At 52.9% G+C, this 20,692-nt stretch overlaps 2 protein-coding genes across 2 annotated transcripts; both read left to right on the top strand.

The window, feature by feature from the left end:
- The first annotated feature begins 15,120 nt into the window (after window positions 1–15,120).
- Window positions 15,121–16,126, top strand: LOC117195175 (protein tantalus-like). Its single transcript, XM_033399810.1, has 2 exons — window positions 15,121–15,230; window positions 15,300–16,126. The coding sequence occupies exons 1-2, from the start codon at window positions 15,194–15,196 to the stop codon at window positions 15,884–15,886; spliced, it is 624 nt and encodes a 207-aa protein (XP_033255701.1). The 5' UTR covers window positions 15,121–15,193; the 3' UTR covers window positions 15,887–16,126.
- A 17-nt stretch (window positions 16,127–16,143) lies between these two features.
- LOC117195177 (multidrug resistance protein homolog 65-like) lies at window positions 16,144–17,188 on the top strand. The gene is made up of 2 exons (XM_033399812.1): window positions 16,144–16,231; window positions 16,594–17,188. Exon 2 carries the CDS (start codon window positions 16,594–16,596, stop codon window positions 16,945–16,947), a length of 354 nt encoding a protein of 117 aa, XP_033255703.1. The 5' UTR covers window positions 16,144–16,231; the 3' UTR covers window positions 16,948–17,188.
- Window positions 17,189–20,692: the final 3,504 nt, after the last annotated feature.

A 20,692-nucleotide genomic window follows, 5' to 3' on the forward strand; every position in this document is an offset into this window, starting at 1 on the left:
CCTTGGCAATGTGCTCATTCCACCACGGTACTGGCCGGTGCCTGCTTCCTCCGATCTTTCTTTTTTTTCATGGCTGCATCACAGGCCGCTTTGACGGTCCTGTAAACGGCAAGCGCAGATGCTTCAGCATCCCCGGCGGCTAGGTTTTCTGCTGCCGAGAGGAGCGCGGCTCTGCTCAGGCTTTCCTCCTTGTACCCGGCCTGGAGCGCCCGCTGTATCCTTGTTGTGTTCCTGGGTGCAAAGGTTTCCGTCATTACGGCTAAGTGGTCGCTATGGGTGTAAGCACTCAGCACTTGCCACTTCGCGTGGCGTGCGAGCTCTGGGCTTGCAAAGGTGAGGTCTATAATAGACTCCCGCCCTGCTTTGCTGAACGTTGGTGTGGTTCCTGTGTTGAGGAGACAAAACTGGTTGATGGTTAAGCTCCTGCAGCTCAACCTAAACCACTGCCGAGCTGCTCAGGATCTGTTGGCGCAAACAGTCCTGGAGCAGAAGATCGACATAGCGCTACTCAGCGAGCCGTACGGCAAAAAACACGAAGGAGTCTGGCAGCAAAGCTCAGACGGAGGAGCAGCAATCTGGAGCTGTGGCCCACAACCAGGCCAGCTTACCCACAGAGCATCCAGAGTGGGATATGTGAGAGCTAAGCACAGCGGCACTTTTGTCTACAGCTGCTACATAGCACCAAGGTTCACGCAGCAGGAGTATGAGGCGATCATCAGCTCAGGGCAGCTGCGGCTGAGGGCCGAGTGGGCTGCTGAGCGGACGTCTCCTGGCTTGCCAGCGCATAGTATGCACATTGGCGGGTTGTTGCACTGGTTGTGCTTGTGCCCCTCCCCACCACATTTGTAGCATGCATTGCTTGACACAGGCCGCTTGGATCTGCACCTGGCTGCAGTGTGTCCATTGGCCATGCACTTGAAGCAGCGGGTTGGCGCAATCCGTTGCCGCACGCGGCAGACAACCCAGCCGATTCGAATTTTTCCGAGCTCCAGGAGCTTCTTTGCGAGTGCGGGCTGAAGGTTCAGCGTAGCTACCTGCGTTGCGCCATATGCTTTCCGCATGTACGGCACTGCTCCTTGTGTTAAGTCGCCGTCGATCGCTGCAGCTATGGCCTCACATACCTCGTCGCCTGTCGTGAGCTCGTCTATGTTGAGTACCTCAACCGCGACTGTCTCTGCAGCTCCTGGGTGGCGGGGTCTGAGGATTGTTGCATCCTTAGAAGCAGCTGGCCCGAGGCTGTCTTCCTGATGCCCTGAACCTTGTTTTTGAGGCTCTGGAGCGTTGGTGCTGCCTTCACCAGTTTGAGGATATCGGCGTATGATGCCTCCTCGGTGCATTTGACCAGCACTGCGTCTGGTCGGCCTTTCTGCTTGCGTTTCGCACGCCTGCCTCTCACCTCACTCCACTTCTGTGTAGGGTTGGTGTCTTCCGCCTTGCCGCACTGCATCTTGGTTTCCTCTTGTCGAGTGGCGTCAGCTTGGTGTCCTTGCCTGGGCCTTCCACGCGCGCTCTACTCCTCAGTTCGGGGTTTTGCTTCGCTCTTGTGAGCTCCTGATGCCGTTTGCGTCGCCTTAGTCGCACTGGGCTTGGTCATCCTGGGTAGGGGGCCAGTTGGGCCTGCAGTGTGATCATGGCACTGGCATCCTCCTGGCGCTGCCCTTTTATCCTCTGGCGCCTGCAGATGGGATTTGACTTCCACTTGCAACTCCTTCATGCGTGCTACCATCTTCTTGATGGCCATGTTGATTGACCTCTGGCCCTTCTCGTTCATCTGGTAGAGTAGGTCGTCCAGGATTGCGCCAATCTCGTCTATGTCCTGTAAGCAGCTCCTGCTTCGCTTGGGGGGGGTTGTAGGGGGGTGTAGGGGGATGGTGTAGGGGGATGGTGTAGGGGGGTCCCTCGGCCTCTTCAGAGTATCAGTGCCCTTGCCGCCGTCCTGCGTGGCCCCACTGGCAAAGCTGTGCAACGAGCTCTGCTTCATTGGCGGTGTTAAAGCTGCTTGTGGCGGTGTTCGGGCCACCTTTGAGGCTTTTTGGAAAGCCATTGCTCCTTGGCTTGTAGCGAATTTTGCTTCGTCGGCCAAGTGTGCCACCGGCGAAGCAGGATTCGGGGGAACATCTCTCAGGGCCTCCAGGGTCCGCGCCCCGGCCACGGGATTCCTCCACGCGTGTGAATTTGGGATGGAACTTATGCGTAGGTGTATGTGAGGTTTGCAAGTGATCCCGCCTAGGAGTTAGGCAGTACCTTCCCTCAGGTGCGGTCGCTGACAGAAGCTAGCTGCTGTGGGCGCAGTTATCTTCCGCAGCGGTCTCTGTCGAGGGCTGGATGCTTTGGCACCTAGTGCCCCTTCACCGCACTGCAGTCGATCAGCTGGTTAGTGGCCTGCACTATCCAGCCCTGGTACCCCAGTCGATCAGCTGCGAGGCCTGGAGTGAAGAAGAAGAACGGGAGAACCGGCCCAAAGGAGAGAAAGGATGAAAAAAGGTGGGAATCTCCAAGTGACGAGTGAAAAGCGCCGTCCAAAGCACTCACGGTGGGCCCCAGCGCCCCTGCCCTCTTTGGGTGACCGTGGAAGTGCAACGCGCAGCCCGGATCAGAAGCCAGTCGGGGTGAGACTCGATCCTCCCAGGTGAGCACGCGGTGTCAGCAAGAGCTTGAGCTAATTTCGGGTATTTTTTTCCAGGTATCTTTCGCAATTTGTCTGTGTCTTGCAGAGCAGCTGTTTGGCGCGTCCGCACTCGAAAAATTCGCGGGTGTGTGCGTCGGCAATTGTGGCCCTAATGTAGAGCGAGTGGCACTGGTCCGGCCACCAGCTGTGGGCAATGGCGAACAACGACACACAATGCAGTGGCAGAGATGTGTCCAATTAGTACACAGCGTTCCAGGATATCTGGTTGTCAAGATGGTACCTCATGTTGCGGGCGTAGGCCTTAATGTCATCCATGGAGTCGTCATCTGTCCACATCTCATCGTCATCATTTTCTTCATTCATTTCAGGATCCGTCTCTGGAATGGCGGCTGGCGTTGGCCCTAACGTTTTTTGTGGTGGCTGTGATCGTGGTGGGGCAACCACTGTTGCTGCTGCCATTGTTGGTGGATTTTCCGATGTTTCTGGAACTGCTGGAGTTGCCGTCACTGCCTGGGATTGGATGAGCGAGGTGAGTAGTGACATCATCACTTCCAGCCTCTTTTCCAATCGCGTCATCCTCTGCGTATTCTCCAACAGTGCCTGGCTGCAGGATCCCTCGAAAGATTGGCGTTTCGGCTGCATCTTCTGCCGGGAGCGGTTGTTGGCAAACTGCTGCTGCTGCTGCTGTCGCTGTTGTTGTTCGCGCTGCGGCTGCTGTTGCAGCTGCTGTAGCTGCTGCTGTTGTGCCTGAGAACGGCTCAATGGCTGCTCTGGACGTCGTCGCCCAGTGCGTGGGCCAGAGGCAGCAGGCGTCTGTTTTTTTGTATGTATTGGCTGCTGCTGCTTCTGCTTCTGCTGATGTTGTTGTTGTTGTCCTCTTCGTCGCCCAGGAGAGGAGACATTGAGTGGCGTCCATGCTGCCTGCTGCTGCTGCTGTCCGCGCCAGGGATTGGCTGGCGTTTGAGCTGGCTGTTGCTGCTGCTGCTGTCGGCGCCCTGGATGTGCTGGTGTTGTTTTTGCTGGTGGCTGCTGCTCTGGCAATGGCTGCAGAAGCGAGCTGCGCTTGCGACGCAACTCCTGCATGGCCACTCGGTGCGACAGAAGGCGGCCCCTTGCTGCCTTGAATGCCGGACATCCCTTGTAGGCGCTGATGTGGGCGCCCTGGCAATTGGCGCATTTAGGGGCGTCTGCCCTTGGCTTGGCACATGCCGTGGACGCGTGGGCACCCGCACACTTCATACAGACGAATGAACGCCTGCAGTAGGTGCGGGTGTGCCCAAAAGCCTGACATCTGTGGCACTGGGCTGGGTCCACCGGCTTGGCCTGCCTCTCAACGATCACCAACTGGTTGCCCAGCTGGGTTAATTGGAGGACATCGTGGTGGCTTTCATCCGGCTTGGGGGCTATCTCCAACTCGAACTGGTCGAGTGGCTGTCCATCGGATCTCGCTTTAATGGCTCTAATAAATTTAACTGAATAGCCCAGTTCGGCCATCTGATTTGTTATTAGTTGGGTGCTTGTGGAGTGGTGGAGCTCTCGCACGACGATCCGTAGCCCACGGTCACTCTTGTGCTAGTGTGTAGTGGCCAGTCATCGCATCGTTGCCGCCGCCATCGCCCAGGATTGCCATGATGGCATCCCTGGTAGCCATGTCGCGGGCCTGGATACGGACACCATTGCGGCTGATGAGCTTGGTGTGATAGCTACTGTTGCCCACCCTCGGGTCATTCTGCAGCTTGTCCAGAATGGGCATAATGTCGGGACAGCTGGCAGAATGATGGGGGGGGAAATAATTGTCGTTGGTTGGTGCTGTCGCTGCAGCATCCGAATTTGTCTGGCATTGGGCATACTCAGGGAGGGCAGCTGGAGCAGCCCAACGCCGCCGCCGCTGCTGCTGCTGTGGGTTCCTGTGCCGCAACTACTAGTTGCATTTGCAGGTGAGTGAGATAGAGCTAGTGGAGCATTGGCAGTGGCAGGGCAGGGGCAGGGGCAGGGGCAGGGGCAGGGGCGGGGGCGGGGGCAGGGGCATTTTGTGTAATTGTCCGCTGATGTTGTTGCTGGTTTGATTGTTGGTGATGATGGGGATGGTTTTGAATTTGGGGGATATGGGATTTGCTTGCCTGTTGGTTGGTACTTTCCCGGAGTCGTCGTTTGGCCGATGCATGATTGGCATCCAAATTGTCGTCGTCATCATCGTCATCAAACTCAACAACCATAACATCACTGTCATCATCGTCATCATCATCAACCTCGGCGCGGACGCGCTTCAGTGGCGAACGGGCCGCTGCAGCAGAGGTGGATGGGATATCATCGGTATTGGCTGTGTTTGTTGCCGTTGGCTGATGTTGTTGTTGTTGATGTGTTTGCTGCTGCTGCTGTTGTTCCTCTGGCGGCGGTGGTGGGGGGGGTCCACCTGTTAACATTGCTGTTAGCAGGCATCGTCGTCTGGCTGCCGACGTAATTGTAGTTGTCGTTTTTGTGTTTGATGTCGCTGTTTGTGTGCTGATGTATGTCATCATTGTATTTGTGGTTGTGGTTGTGGTATTGGCTGTGTGCATTGCATTTGGAACCGAGTTCGAACTCGCTCCCGAACGGGCACTCGAACACGAATCTTTTGTTGGCTGCTGTTCGTGCAGAGGCTGCTCGAGTGCCCTCTCGTACTGTCGCTGGTACGAGGTCGTTACCCACTCTCTCTTTGCGCCTTCTCTCGCTCCTTGCTGTTTCCGGCTCTCTCCACACGATGCATCGGCATACGGTGCATCGCAACGTGTCTGTGTGTGTTGGAGTGTGGGAAGCGGAATTATTGGCGCGCTTGGTACCGCTTGGTACCGCTTGGCTTGGCTTGGCTTGACATTGCGGTGCTTTGGCTGACGCCGCTGCCGCTGCCGACGCCGCCAATGCCTCAAGCCGGCGACTACCGCTGCTGCTGCTGCTGCTGCTGGCGTTCCTGGGTATGGACCGCCTCCACCCAGTCGCCGATCTGGAACTGCTCCTGGCTGGTGAGATTGGGAATGGCCGCCCAGCTGTTGGGAAAAAGGGAAAAAGAGAGAGACACAAAATATTCGGCACTTTGACGGAGGGACTAAACTAAACCTCGAACACGTCTCGACTCCACAACGTTCACGACACGACTTTTCCTTTGGACAGAGACCCAGACTCGAGACCAATCCACGATCGGGGCAAAAGGCTCCAAAAGTACGAATTGTCAAGAGGGGGAGGGGGGACTCGTCAAGTGTGTGGAATAGTGTGTCAAGTGTGTGTGTGTGTGTGTGTGGTGTGAGTCAAGAAAGTAAAGTGGGGCCACGCTCAAAAGTATGCTGTCTCTTCCCTTTGTAATTCCCCCTAACTTAAAAATTTGATTTGCAATCCCCTGTGAGTTCGTCAACTTGATGTTTTGTTGGCTGTAATGCGGTGTGTGGTCTTCAGTCCCCTCTACTACCCTTGCCGCCTGCTGAGGGCAGACGACTAGGAATGTAGCATGTACATGTGGGCGGGCAGTTTATAGGGGGCGTAATTGTTTTATGCGAAGACTAGCATTTTTGGCTCAATTTAGGCCGTAGTGATGGTGGTGTGGCGGCAACTGATGCTGATTTGAAAGTCGATTTGAAACCGATAATCAATTGTCAGCACCGTTGCCGCCGAAGATTTTTATCACAGATTGTAATATTTTTGTAGTGGGGTGTCGGAGAACCGCACTAATTACGAAAATAACAATGGGGGGGGGGAGAAGGGGTTAAAGAAATGAGATCGAAAATTCAGAAAGTGCAGTGTTGCAACACGTAGTCAATTGAGGAATAGATAAAGAGAAAAGGTTAACAATGCAGGTGCTTTGCGTGGAAAATAAAAAAAAAGAGACAAGCACTTGCAGAAATAACAATACAGATAAGTAGTAGACTGGAGTGAAGACGACGGAAAAACAGGTAAAACAGGTAATAAAAGAGATACTACACTGGAACAAAGACGAGACAAAACAGGTACAATTGATTTACGTTTACAATATTACAATAAACATAACAATTTAAAATAATGTCTATATCTTTTTTTTCTATAATTACAGGGAAGACAAGAAACAGCGGAGCATCGGCCGGCATAGCAAAACACAATGCTTGTAAAGACATTGCGTTGCATACCAACCGACCCCGTCGTCCCCCCAGGTCGTCGAAATTGGCGTCATCCGAAGTCGTCAGAAGTAGGTGCAATTAGCACCTCGTCGTCGTCGTTGTGGCTGTGGCTGCCCTCTTGGAGAACCAGTGGCACTGGTCCGGCCACCAGCTGGGAGCCAGGAGTAGACGGCAACCATATTACTGTGGCGACACGGGTCCGGCCGCCAAAGTGAAATGGATGTGAGTGTGTGTGTGCGTCGGCAATTGTGGCCCTAATGTAGAGCGAGTGGCACTGGTCCGGCCACCAGCTGGGAGCCAGGAGTAGATGGCACACATTTTACTGTGGCGACACGGGTCCAGCCGCCAAAGTGAAATGGATGTGAGTGTGTGTGTGCGTCGGCAATTGTGGCCCTAATGTAGAGCGAGTGGCACTGGTCCGGCCACCAGCTGTGGGCAATGGCGGACAACGACACACATAACTCGAACGGCACAGGTCCGGCCGCCCAAGTGTAATGGATGTTTGTGTGTTTGTGTGTGTGTCTGAATGGCTGGCGGTAAGTATTTTGAGAGCCCTTTTTTTTCATATGTGTGGCTGATGGATTTTGTTCCTTTTCCAGGACCATAGGGCACTCTGAATGCCATGGCACTGGATACGGCCACCAACTAAGGACGATGGCGGACACGACACACATAACTCGAACGGCACAGGTCCGGCCGCCCAAGTGTAATGGATGTTTGTGTGTGTGTGTGTGTATTTCCATTCCAGGTACACATGGCACTCTGAATGCTTTGATGGCGGCAGCGTCCGTTGTTCATTTTTGTTGTGGCATGCGAGTGATATGCATTTGTCATTTAATCCAATGCAGTGGCAGAGATGTGTCCAATTAGTACACAGCGTTCCAGGATATCTGGTTGTCAAGATGGTACCTCATGTCATCCATGGAGTCGTCATCTGTCCACATCTCATCGTCATCGTTTTCTTCATCCATTTCAGGATCCGTCTCTGGAATGGCGGCTGGCGTTGGCCCTAACGTTTTTTGTGGTGGCTGTGATCGTGGTGGTTTCTTTGACCGGCTGCTGGAGCTGGGGCAACCACTGTTGCTGCTGCCATTGTTGGTGGATTTTCCGATGTAACTGCAACTGCTGGAGTTGCCGTCACTGCCTGGGATTGGATGAGCGAGGTGAGTAGTGACATCGTCACTTCCAGCCTCTTTTCCAATCGCGTCATCCTCTGCGTATTCTCCAACAGTGCCTGGCTGCAGGATCCCTCGAAAGATTGGCGTTTCGGCTGCATCTTCTGCCGGGAGCGGTTGTTGGCAAACTGCTGCTGCTGCTGCTGTCGCTGTTGTTGTTCGCGCTGCGGCTGCTGTTGCAGCTGCTGTAGCTGCTGCTGTTGTGGTGCCTGGGAACGGCTCAATGGCTGCTCTGGACGTCGTCGCCCAGTGCGGGGGCCAGAGGCAGCAGGCGTCTGTTTTTTTTTTTTTCGAGGTAATTTTGATGCAAGTGCACGCCCACGTTGCGCACACTCGCCCGCCAGTTTTGCTACTGACGGAGTTTATTTCCAGCTTTTTCTTATTACCTAGGACATGGCAATTTACATTTAAGCTTAACTTACAACAATAATGCGATTTTAAAATTGGCGGGCTGTTAACATTAACTTACATTGACATTAGCATTACATTAACATTAACATTATAGCATGAAACTAATGGTCTGGCAGCCCTTATGTGTCAATCACAGGATTAACGTACATAAATCAGCAAGTGGTCACAAACAGATAAGTATTGACAATATTTGAACAATTATTTACATTTTAATCTAATTTAATTATATTTTATTTCTATTTGCAGGTACTGGATCATCGTCGTCGTCTGGAGCAGTGTGTTTGGCACGGTGCGCAACCGTACGGCGCTGGATGAGCGCGTGTGTAAGGTGCGGCAGGAGACGTGGACAATGCACAGCGCCGTGCAGAGTGGATGGAGCGATCGCCGTGGTCCTCCAGGTGGCCCGGGATTCGGCCAAATTTGTGTGGCGATGGTTGCCAGCAGCCATGAAGTGCAGGAAAACCACCCCTGCGTGGATTCGGATGCGCCATGTGTGCAGCGCATGCGTGTCCAAATTTGCATTCATGGCCAACCAGCAGCCGTGATGACTCTCGTCCGCGGAGCCCTTCTGGAGGCCGGATGCCGTGGTGACGCCCATGAGGAAGGATCAGAGGAGCAACTAGGAGTGTCGCCCGGTGTCGCAAGCGTGTTTGTACACGCTTCAGGTGAATTTTGTGCCGTTTTAAATTGCTCTGTGGAGGGGATAATTTTGCAAATTTTAATGTCATTTTTACATTTACCAGGTACAACGACAATGTCCACCACAGGAATATTGGACTTGTGCGGCCGGATTGCGGCGTCCCAATAATCGGCGACTTGCTGCACCAAAGTGCGAAATGACTGTGGCGGTGTGTGCAATGTGCCGGCCGGCATCATCGTCGTTGTTGTGGTCGTCGTCATCTGAGATGGATTGGACATCGATGATGATTTGGACGTCGTCGTCGTCGTCATCGGTAATGATTTGGACGTCGTCGTCGTCGTCGTCGTCGTCGTCGACCACCCGTTCAAGGCGCCGTCGGACTTGCTCCAGTCCGTGGTCCAGAAGTGCCTCTTGCGGATTGCGTCGATGGCTGTCGTCCAGGGTGCGTGAGCTGCTGCTTGCAGCCCGTGTCTGGCAACGATAATGTGACGTCTGCAGGTTGCTGCTCGCCAGAATTTGCTGTGTCTGCTGCTGGGTCCGCTGCTGTGTCTGCTGCTGGGTCCGCTGCTGCGTCTGCTGCTGCATCTGTTGCTGAGTCTGCTGCTGCGTCTGTTGCTGAGTCTGCTGCTGGGTATGCTGCTGCGTCACTGGATCGGGATCCCCCTCGTAATCTGGCAGGATTATCCTTTGGACAGATAGTGGCTGGCCAAAGATAAGAGCCACTATTCTTTCTCGGGGAGTTTGGCCGCTGAGGTATCGTTTCCTGAAGCAATTTATCATCGAACCGTTGAACCTTTCGGGGTTCGGATTGATGATATTTTGTTGTTGGATTCTTCTTAATTGCCTGGCGTCTGATTCCTCCTGTCTCTTTCTTTTCAGCTCCTCCTCTTCGAGACGGACCAGCGCTGGAAGCGATTCCTCGGAGATGGCCGGATCTGGATGTTGTTGTTGATGGCTGCTCCGATCCTGATTTTGAGGCTGCAGCGGGCGGAAGTGTTGGAGCAGCTGTTGCAGATATCATGGCCTCTGCAATCGCTGTGGCTCATACGGCTGCAGTAATAGTTTCCGAGCCTCCGGATTGACATGGCAAGCCAAGGAGTTGGCGAAGCGCCCACTTGCCGCATGGAACACTTCGTCAATTGTGTCTAGATTGTGAGTCTGCCTTATGGCATCGTTCCTGGTGAACCTTGTCGCCTTCATTGCCCGTCTAATGATTTTATTTTGTAGGCTTTGCACCCGTCGCAGCTGGGAATCGGATGTAAGTGCGCCCCAAACCGGAAGACCATATTGCCAAATGGGCATGATGAGCTGCTTGATGACGATAGCCTTGATTTCGTTAGGCAGCCGGCTTTTTGGGCCAGCAAGCCACTCCAGTTTGGCCGCTCTTGATCGGAGTTTTGTGCAGAGCGTCGTGATGTGTGAGCTTAGGGTGAGTTTTTTGTCCATTTTTATGCCCAGATATGTGTGTGATTTGTCAAGTGGCACAGCCTGTCCATTTATAGTCGGCGTTTGCCTTAAGTCCGTTGATCTAATTGTCCTCAGTGTGAATATTACATGTCCGGTTTTTTTTGCATTTATGTTAATGCACCACTTCTTGGCCCATATAGAGAAGTGTTGAAGGTACCGCTGGTTATTTTTGACTGCCACATTTGGGATTGCAGATGCGCTCATTATCACCGTGTCGTCGGCATACGTGGACAGCAGCATTGATTACCGTTCTGGATGGAAGCCAGTGCTGTCAGGGATGAGGTGAGGCATGGGCATGTCCGAGGCATAGATCGTGTATAGTATTGGCCCAAGTACACTACCCTGCGGGACTCCAGCTCATATTTTTCCGATTCTTTTTTTTTTTTTTTTTCGAGTTAATTTAGATGCAAGTGCACGCCTACGTTGCGCACACTCGCCCGCCAGTTTTGCTACTGACGGAGTTTATTTCCAGCTTTTCTTATTACCTAGGACATGGCAATTTACATTTAAGCTTGACTCACAACAATAATGTGATTTTAAAATTGGCGGGCTGTTAACATTAACATTAACATTAACATCTAGAAACATGTTTACATTCTATCAGTCAGGCAGCCTTATTTTGACATTCGCAACAATTGACGTACATTTATACAAACAGGTGGTAAGTACAAAGAAACTTGGTTACTCAAAGATAAGTATTAGAGAAAAATGGTCAATTATTAATAGTTTAATCTAATTTCATTCTAGTTTCAGGTACTGGTGCAGCATAATTCGATCTTCGTCGGGAGCAGCGTATTATGCATTTTGCGCAACTATTTGATGCTGGATGTGCGCGTGTGTAGGTATGTTGCAGCAGACACGTGGATAGGGCACATAGCCGTGCGGAGTAGATGAGGCCGCCGTCGTGGGACCCCAGACGGCCAAGGATTTGGCCGGGAGTGTGCGAGGACGATAGCTGGTGGCCATGAAGTGCTGCAAAAACATTTTTGCCCGGATTTGAATGCGCTTTGTGTGCAGCGCAAACATTTTCGAATTTGAACTCATGGCCAACCGGCAGCCGTGATGACTCTCGTCCGCGGAGCCCTTCTGGAGGCCGGATGCCGTGGTGACGCCCATGAGGAAGGATCAGAGGAGCAACTAGGGGTGTCGCCCGGTGTCGCAAGCGTGTTTGTACACGCTTCAGGTGAATTTTGTGCCGTTTTAAATTGCTCTGTGGAGGGGATAATTTTGCAAATTTTAATGTCATTTTTACATTTACCAGGTACAACGACAATGTCCACCACAGGAATATTGGACTTGTGCGGCCGGATTGCGGCGTCCCAATAATCGGCTACTTGCTGCACCAAAGTGCGAAATGACTGGCGGTGTGTGCAATGTGCCGGCCGGCATCATCGTCGTTGTTGTGGTCGTCGTCATCTGAGATGGATTGGACATCGATGAGGATTTGGACGTCGTCGTCGTCGTCATCGGTAATGATTTGGACGTCGTCGTCGTCGTCGTCGTCGTCGTCGTCGACCACCCGTTCAAGGCGCCGTCGGACTTGCTCCAGTCCGTGGTCCAGAAGTGCCTCTTGCGGATTGCGTCGATGGCTGTCGTCCAGGGTGCGTGAGCTGCTGCTTGCAGCCCGTGTCTGGCAACGATAATGTGACGTCTGCAGGTTGCTGCTCGCCAGAATTTGCTGTGTCTGCTGCTGGGTCCGCTGCTGTGTCTGCTGCTGGGTCCGCTGCTGCGTCTGCTGCTGCATCTGTTGCTGAGTCTGCTGCTGCGTCTGTTGCTGAGTCTACTGCTGGGTATGCTGCAGCGTCACTGGATCGGGATCCCCCTCGTAACCTGGCAGGATTATCCTTTGGACAGATAGTGGCTGGCCAAAGATAAGAGCCACTATTCTTTCTCGGGGAGTTTGGCCGCTGAGGTATCGTTTCCTGAAGCAATTTATCATCGAACCGTTGAACCTTTCGGGGTTCGGATTGATGATATTTTGTTGTTGGATTCTTCTTAATTGCCTGGCGTCTGATTCCTCCTGTCTCTTTCTTTTCAGCTCCTCCTCTTCGAGACGGACCAGCGCTGGAAGCGATTCCTCGGAGATGGCCGGATCTGGATGTTGTTGTTGATGGCTGCTCCGATCCTGATTTTGAGGCTGCAGCGGGCGGAAGTGTTGGAGCAGCTGTTGCAGATATCGTGGCCTCTGCAATCGCTGTGGCTCATACGGCTGCAGTAATAGTTTCCGAGCCTCCGGATTGACATGGCAAGCCAAGGAGTTGGCGAAGCGCCCACTTGCCGCATGGAACACTTCGTCAATTGTGTCTAGATTGTGAGTCTGCCTTATGGCATCGTTCCTGGTGAACCTTGTCGCCTTCATTGCCCATGATTTTATTTTGTAGGCTTTGCACCCGTCGCAGCTGGGAATCGGATGTAAGTGCGCCCCAAGCCGGAAGACCATATTGCCAAATGGGCATGATGAGCTGCTTGATGACGATAGCCTTGATTTCGTTAGGCAGCCGGCTTTTTGGGCCAGCAAGCCACTCCAGTTTGGCCGCTCTTGATCGGAGTTTTGTGCAGAGCGTCGTGATGTGTGAGCTTAGGGTGAGTTTTTTGTCCAATTTTATGCCCAGATATGTGTGTGATTTGTCAAGTGGCACAGCCTGTCCATTTATAGTCGGCGTTTGCCTTAAGTCCGTTGATCTAATTGTCCTCAGTGTGAATATTACATGTCCGGTTTTTTTTTGCATTTATGTTAATGCACCACTTCTTGGCCCATATAGAGAAGTGTTGTAGGTACCGCTGGTTATTTTTGACTGCCACATTTGGGATTGCAGATGCGCTCATTATCACCGTGTCGTCGGCATACGTGGACAGCAGCATTGATTCCCGTTCTGGATGGAAGCCAGTGCTGTCAGGGATGAGGTGAGGCATGGGTATGTCCGAGGCATAGATCGTGTATAGTATTGGCCCAAGTACACTACCCTGCAGGACTCCAGCTGATATTTTTCCGATTCTTGACAGATCATCGTCTCCGCAGCTCACGCAAAAAGTGCGTTCAGCCAGGTAGCTCTCCAGAATGCAGTACAAATTTAAAGGCAGCAGCTTCTTCAACTTGTACAGCAGCCCTTCATGCCATACTCGGTCAAAAGCTTCGGATATGTCCAGAAAAATTGCCGAGCAAACTTGTTTTTTCTCATACTGCCTTGAGGATATATTGTGTGACTCGAGCCAGCTGCTGCTCAGTGCCATGCTCCCGCCGAAATCCAAATTGGTAATTGGGTACGGCCTTGGCAAAATTCTCCACCTCAAACAATCTCGCCATCAGCAATTTTTCAAAGATCTTTGAAAGGCCAGATAATAGACTGATTGGCCGGTAGGAACACATGTCGGCTGTGTTTTTGCCCGGCTTTAAAATCATTTTAATCTGAGCATGTTTCCACTGACTTGGAAAGTGGCCCAGTCTGAAAATGGAGTTATAAATTAATATTAAATATAATAGCGCTTTTTTTGGCAAATTTTTAATCAGTTTGTTATTGATTTTGTCGCCCCCAGGTGATTTGGACAGCTCCAATGCATCAACAATCTGCATCAGCTCAGGCAGTGTGACTGGTCTGAAGGGAATCCTGATTTCCTGGTCTGGTTGTAGCTGCTTCTGCCGTTTTGACTGCTCACGCTCTCTGTTGATTGCGGTCCGCTCTTCATCTGAATTGGATAGTATCGAGCTGAATCTCTCCTCCAGGTGAGTAGCAAAGGCATCGGCTGTCTCGGCTGTTGACTTTGTCCACGAGACACTTGCCTTGCCTCCAGTCATAGTTGGCAGCCTCAGTGGCCAGTTTGGCTGCGGCTGTCTTTTGATTGTGCTGGTCAGTTTCCAAAGTTTCTGCATTTGATAGCGGTCTTTGTTGTCAATCCCTGTGAGCAGTTTGTTGATATTTTTGTTTTTCAGGATAGTGAGCCCCTTATTAAGACGATTTTGCGCCGCCCTGTAGTTTCGTCTGGCTTCGATGGTGCGAGTCGCCAGCCAGATCCTCTTGCACTGCTGTTTGTTGGAAAGCAGCTCGCTAGTAGCCACGTCCAGCTTAAGGTGATGGTGCCGGTGATGTTGCTGTGACCGCTGCTGATGTTGATGCTGTCGCTGCTGTGGCCATCTTCGATGTGAGTTTGGATGCTGCTGTTGATGTTGTGTTGTTGCTGCTGCTGCTGCTACCCGTATATTGTCCAAAAACAAGTCAACGACGTCATCAATGTCCTGCGCTATTCTAATCTCGGTGTTGAGATTGATCAACCGTTCCAGCGACTTTTGAAACAGGCTGATATTGGCACGTGCTGGGAGCAGATGTTTCCTGGCTGGGGGCGTAGGATGTCTACGTCCACCGCTGCCGATCGTCAACTCCACCCTGAGTTTTGGCCTCATCTGGCCGGCGACCTCTCATCTGGCTGCGGGCCTAGTCGAGGTTACAAGTGTTTCGTTGCTGCAGATTATATGTTTGTAAATTAATGTGCCATCAAATGTACTAGGGTGTGTTTGAGTGTCGTTTAAAGTTGAATTGTAAAACAAACACAAAAATGTACATAAATTAAATTAAGACATATACTGCCCACAAATATTAATAAAGCAACGCGCTTGGTTGCTGGCGGCTCACACCCCAGCCTCTCAGCCCCTCCCCTGTGGAGCACTGAGAGCCCTCAACCCAAAGAGGCTCGTTGCTCGTTTGAGAAGTCGAAAGGTTTACCCAGGAGACGGAAAAGCCGGAAAAAGATACGAGAAATGCCTGCAAAGGAAAAACTTGAAGGCAAAGCTAAAGGTAAAGGAAGTACTCGGTTCTGCGGCCATCGGACAGTCGTAACTCATTTCTCATTTCGTCTCATTTCAGCCGGGAGTATACTGGGGGATACAGGATCTGTGACAACCGCGACTATGGTTCGGCGCCAAATGCCGCCGCGCGCCTGCAAGAGCAAGAGCCAGAGCGCCGCCAGGCCCAGTCTTAGTCCCAGCCGCCTGGCCAAGAAGCCCAGCCTGACGCCGACCACCGGTTCTCAGGCGCCATCGCAGACCATCGCAAAGTCGAGGCCCACCGGTCTCGAGACGATTTTTGAACGGCCCGGCAATGAGGACGACGGGCCCACCAGCAGCCATGCCGTGGCATTCGGCGAGTGCCAGCGCCGCGTCCTCGCCCTGGGTACGGGCGAAAAAAAAAGAACCCTGTCGCAGAAGAGCTGCCTGAAGGTGCGCAACACCTTGGGCGAACGCAGCACCCGGCACATGATGACACTGCGGGCGTCCCGCACTACTTTGGACAGCGTAATGCTCGGGGGCTCGGACGATGAAGGCGAGTCGGTCGGAGTCGCTCCCGTAGCTGCTCCCGAAGTCGTTCCCGCTGGAGGAAATGCCGGTACAAATCAGCCGGCACCATTCGTGCTGCGCACCAGCAGGAGGCTCAAGAGTCTGCCTCCGTTTTAGATTGTTGCACCTTCCACCCTCCAAATGAAAGAAAAAGAATAAAGAAAAGAAAAGCAAAGAAAAGAAAAACCCTCTACAGAATGTCTCTTTTGCTCTCATTGTAAATTGAAGCGCCTCTTTCGGCGGAACCTACCCCAAGAGCGGAAAGCGGAGATCAATTAGAATTGTGAACCCCAAAGCGAGCGATTGATACGATACACTCACGAGTACTCATGCCCAAGCCCGAGTACTCTGTCCAGCATCCACATCGGGGATCAGTCCGAGTGAGCAGTAACGGATCTTCTGCAGAAATCAGTGCATAGATACAGTATCTGAAGGATCAAAGTGTTGAAAATCAATTAAAAGGTGATCATCCATCCCACGACAAGGAGAGGGGGCAGGGGGCGAATGGCGCCACACAGATTTCTGTACGGGCCTCGGAAAGGGAATCGAATCGAATCGCTCCAAATTGGCGTTGGAATGTCCAATAATAAACGGTAGATTCTATTACTCGTTAACCCCGCGGGTCAATGAGAGAGAACTATGGCAAAAGATACAAAGTAGCTGCTGTACCCTTGCCACAGCCACAGATACAGATACATGCCTCTGAGAGTGTGGCAGTAATTAAATTAACCTTTACGTGCCGTCTGTCTCTGTCCGTGTCTGTGAATAAATCGCGGGTCTTGGCTTGAGTAACACTATTCCTCCGTCCTTCGTCGTACCGATAGATGGACGAGGCTTCTGGCACGACGACAACCGATGGCAAGTCCCTGGATGAGGCGCCGGTGGCCGCAGGACTGGAGCCCACACAGCCGATCGGCTTCCTGCAGCTCTTTCGCTTCTCCACCTGCGGGGAGATCGCGTGGCTCTTCTTTGGGTTCCTCATGTGCTGCGTCAAGGCGTTGACCCTGCCCGCAGTGGTCATCATTTACAGCGAGTTCACAGCAGTGAGTACCGGGCGATGGCCACAGCAGCGGCGGCGGGTACACCATTCCCACGGGGACCCTGAGCATCCTTCCCATCGCGGCGAACGCCCAGCTGCCGACCATCACGACAACGGCCAGTGGCTACGAGCCCAATGACGTCATCACCACGATCCCCGTCTCGCTCTCCATTCAGCGCTTCCCCTCGTCCCTGTCCATCGTGGACCTGGCCCAGGAGCAGGACGGCTACAGCAACAGTGGCTCCAGCAACGGCATGACCGTGGGGCCGGGTGCGGGCGGCGGCGGCGGCATCACCACCACGGCCCTCCTGTCCGTGAAGCCCCTGAACGGCAGCGGCAACGGCAACATTTCGCGGAACAACAGCTTCAGTCTGAGCTTCAACCTGCAGGCAATTGTGGCCCTAATGTAGAGCGAGTGGCACTGGTCCGTCCACCAGCTGTGGGCAATGGCGGACAACGACACACATAACTCGAACGGCACAGGTCCGGCCGCCCAAGTGTTTATGTGTGTGTGTCTGAATGGCTGGCGGTAAGTATTTTGAGAGCCCTTTTTTTTCGTATGTGTGGCTGATGGATTTTTTTCCTTTTCCAGGACCATAGGGCACTCTGAATGCCATGGCACTGGATCCGGCCACCAACTAAGGACGATGGCGGACACGACACACATAACTCGAACGGCACAGGTCCGGCCGCCCAAGTGAAATGGATGTTTGTGTGTGTGTGTGTGTATTTCCATTCCAGGTACACATGGCACTCTGAATGCTTTGATGGCGGCAGCGTCCGTTGTTCATTTTTGTTGTGGCATGCGAGTGATATGCATTTGTCATTTAATCCAATGCAGTGGCAGAGATGTGTCCAATTAGTACACAGCGTTCTAGGATATCTGGTTGTCAAGATGGTACCTCATGTTGCGGGCGTAGGCCTTAATGTCATCCATGGAGTCGTCATCTGTCCACATCTCATCGTCATCATTTTCTTCATCCATTTCAGGATCCGTCTCTGGAATGGCGGCTGGCGTTGGCCCTAACGTTTTTTGTGGTGGCTGTGATCGTGGTGGGGCAACCACTGTTGCTGCTGCCATTGTTGGTGGATTTTCCGATGTTTCTGGAACTGCTGGAGTTGCCGTCACTGCCTGGGATTGGATGAGCGAGGTGAGTAGTGACATCATCACTTCCAGCCTCTTTTCCAATCGCGTCATCCTCTGCGTATTCTCCAACAGTGCCTGGCTGCAGGATCCCTCGAAAGATTGGCGTTTCGGCTGCATCTTCTGCCGGGAGCGGTTGTTGGCAAACTGCTGCTGCTGCTGTCGCTGTTGTTGTTCGCGCTGCGGCTGCTGTTGCAGCTGCTGTAGCTGCTGCTGTTGTGCCTGAGAACGGCTCAATGGCTGCTCTGGACGTCGTCGCCCAGTGCGTGGGCCAGAGGCAGCAGGCGTCTGTTTTTTTGTATGTATTGGCTGCTGCTGCTTCTGCTTCTGCTGATGTTGTTGTTGTTGTCCTCTTCGTCGCCCAGGAGAGGAGACATTGAGTGGCGTCCTGGATGTGCTGGTGTTGTTTTTGCTGGTGGCTGCTGCTCTGGCAATGGCTGCAGAAGCGATCTGCGCTTGCGACGCAACTCCTGCATGGCCACTCGGTGCGACAGAAGGCGGCCCCTTGCTGCCTTGAATGCCGGACATCCCTTGTAGGCGCTGATGTGGGCGCCCTGGCAATTGGCGCATTTAGGGGCGTCTGCCCTTGGCTTGGCACATGCCGTGGACGCGTGGGCACCCGCACACTTCATACAGACGAATGAACGCCTGCAGTAGGTGCGGGTGTGCCCAAAAGCCTGACATCTGTGGCACTGGGCTGGGTCCACTGGCTTGGCCTGCCTCTCAACGATCACCAACTGGTTGCCCAGCTGGGTTAATTGGAGGACATCGTGGTGGCTTTCATCCGGCTTGGGGGCTATCTCCAACTCGAACTGGTCGAGTGGCTGTCCATCGGATCTCGCTTTAATGGCTCTAATAAATTTAACTGAATAGCCCAGTTCGGCCATCTGATTTGTTATTAGTTGGGTGCTTGTGGAGTGGTGGAGATCTCGCACGACGATCCGTAGCCCACGGTCACTCTTGTGCTAGTGTGTGTATCATCATCGTCATCAAACTCAACAACCATAACATCACTGTCATCATCGTCATCATCATCATCCCCCTCGGCGCGGACGCGCTTCAGTGCCGAACGGGCCGCTGCTGCAGCAGAGGTGGATGGGATATCATCGGTATTGGCTGTGTTTGTTGCCGTTGGCTGATGTTGTTGTTGTTGATGTTGATGTGTTTGCTGCTGCTGATGTTCCTCTGGCGGCGGTGGTGGGGGGGGTCCGCCTGTTAACATTGCTGTTAACAGGCATCGTCGTCTGGCTGCCGACGTAACTGTAGTTGTCGTTTTTGTGTTTGATGTCGCTGTTTGTGTGCTGATGTATGTCATCATTGTATTTGTGGTTGTGGTTGTGGTATTGGCTGTGTGCATTGCATTTGGAACCGAGTTCGAACTCGCTCCCGAACGGGCACTCGAACACGAATCTTTTGTTGGCTGCTGTTCGTGCAGAGGCTGCTCGAGTGCCCTCTCTTTGCGCCTTCTCTCGCTCCTTGCTGTTTCCGGCTCTCTCCACACGATGCATCGGCATACGGTGCATCGATACGTGTCTGTGTTTGTTGGAGTGTGGGAAGCGGAATTATTGGCGCGCTTGGTACCGCTTGGCTTGGCTTGGCTTGACATTGCGGTGCTTTGGCTGACGCCGCTGCCGCTGCCGACGCCGCCAATGCCTCAAGCCGGCGACTACCGCTGCTGCTGCTGCTGCTGCTGGCGTTCCTGGGTATGGACCGCCTCCACCCAGTCGCCGATCTGGAACTGCTCCTGGCTGGTGAGATTGGGAATGGCCGCCCGCTGTTGGGGCAGGGCAGGTCGGGGTCGGGGATGGGGCTTGTGGCCGGAGTGGCCGTGATGGTGGTGTCGGCATAGTGTGTGGTCCTCACATACCCAGTAATGGTGGCTGGAGCCGGTCCAGGAATTGGAGGAAGTGCCTCCAACCAGGTGGCGGAGTCGGTGGATTGGCGTCTCAGTATCGCTGCGTTTGCCACGGTGCCGGTCGCTGCGCTGTCGGCGCTGGCCTCGCCGTCGGCGGCGCTGTCGGAGCTGGCAGTGGAAATGGCTGATTTGGGGCGATCCCTGGCTGTGACGCCGTGTGGTCCTCGTCGTCGTCGTCCTCTTCTGGCAGTGGATCCGCGTGGCATAGCTGCGCTGGATTGGCTTTGGTTGGATTTGGTAATAAATTTTTCGACCGACGCGAGTGGAGTTTTTGTCAAGCCAAATTATTCACACAGTTTTTTATTGGATTTTTTTTCAATATATACCCGCTTTGGGTTGAGGGCTCTCAGTGCTCCAACAGGGGAGGGGCTGAGAGGCTGGGGTGTGAGCCGCCAGCAACCAAGCGCGTTGCTTTATTAATATTTTTTTGGGCAGTATATGTCTTAATTTAATTTATGTACATTTTTGTGTTTGTTTTACAATTAAACTTTAAACGACACTTCAAACACACACTAGTACATTTGATGGCACAATAAACTTTACAAACATATAATACTGCAGCAACGAAACACTTGTAACCTCGAAATAGGCCCGCAGCCAGCAGGGGGGGGGGGGGTGGGGGGGAAAGGGAAAATGGAAAAAGAGAGACACAAAATATTCGGCACTTTGACGGAGGGACTAAACTAAACCTCGAACACGTCTCGACTCCACAACGTTCACGACACGACTTTTCCTTTGGACAGAGACCCAGACTCGAGACCAATCCACGATCGGGGCAAAAGGCTCCAAAAGTCCGAATTGTCAAGAGGGGGGAGGGGGGACTCG

The sequence above is a fragment of the Drosophila miranda genome, assembly GCF_003369915.1.
Source record: "Drosophila miranda strain MSH22 chromosome Y unlocalized genomic scaffold, D.miranda_PacBio2.1 Contig_Y7_pilon, whole genome shotgun sequence".
NCBI lineage: Eukaryota > Metazoa > Arthropoda > Insecta > Diptera > Drosophilidae > Drosophila > Drosophila miranda.

What these genes read in the sequence shown, in the direction of transcription:
- LOC117195177 (XM_033399812.1), top strand. Translation starts at nt 16,594, where the DNA reads ATGGACGAGGCTTCTGGCACGACGACAACCGATGGCAAGTCCCTGGAT.
- LOC117195175 (XM_033399810.1), top strand. Translation starts at nt 15,194, where the DNA reads ATGCCTGCAAAGGAAAAACTTGAAGGCAAAGCTAAAG. An exon ending in ACTTGAAGGCAAAGCTAAAG is followed by an intron (nt 15,231 to 15,299) that starts GTAAAGGAAGTA and finishes GTCTCATTTCAG; the next exon opens with CCGGGAGTATACTGGGGGAT.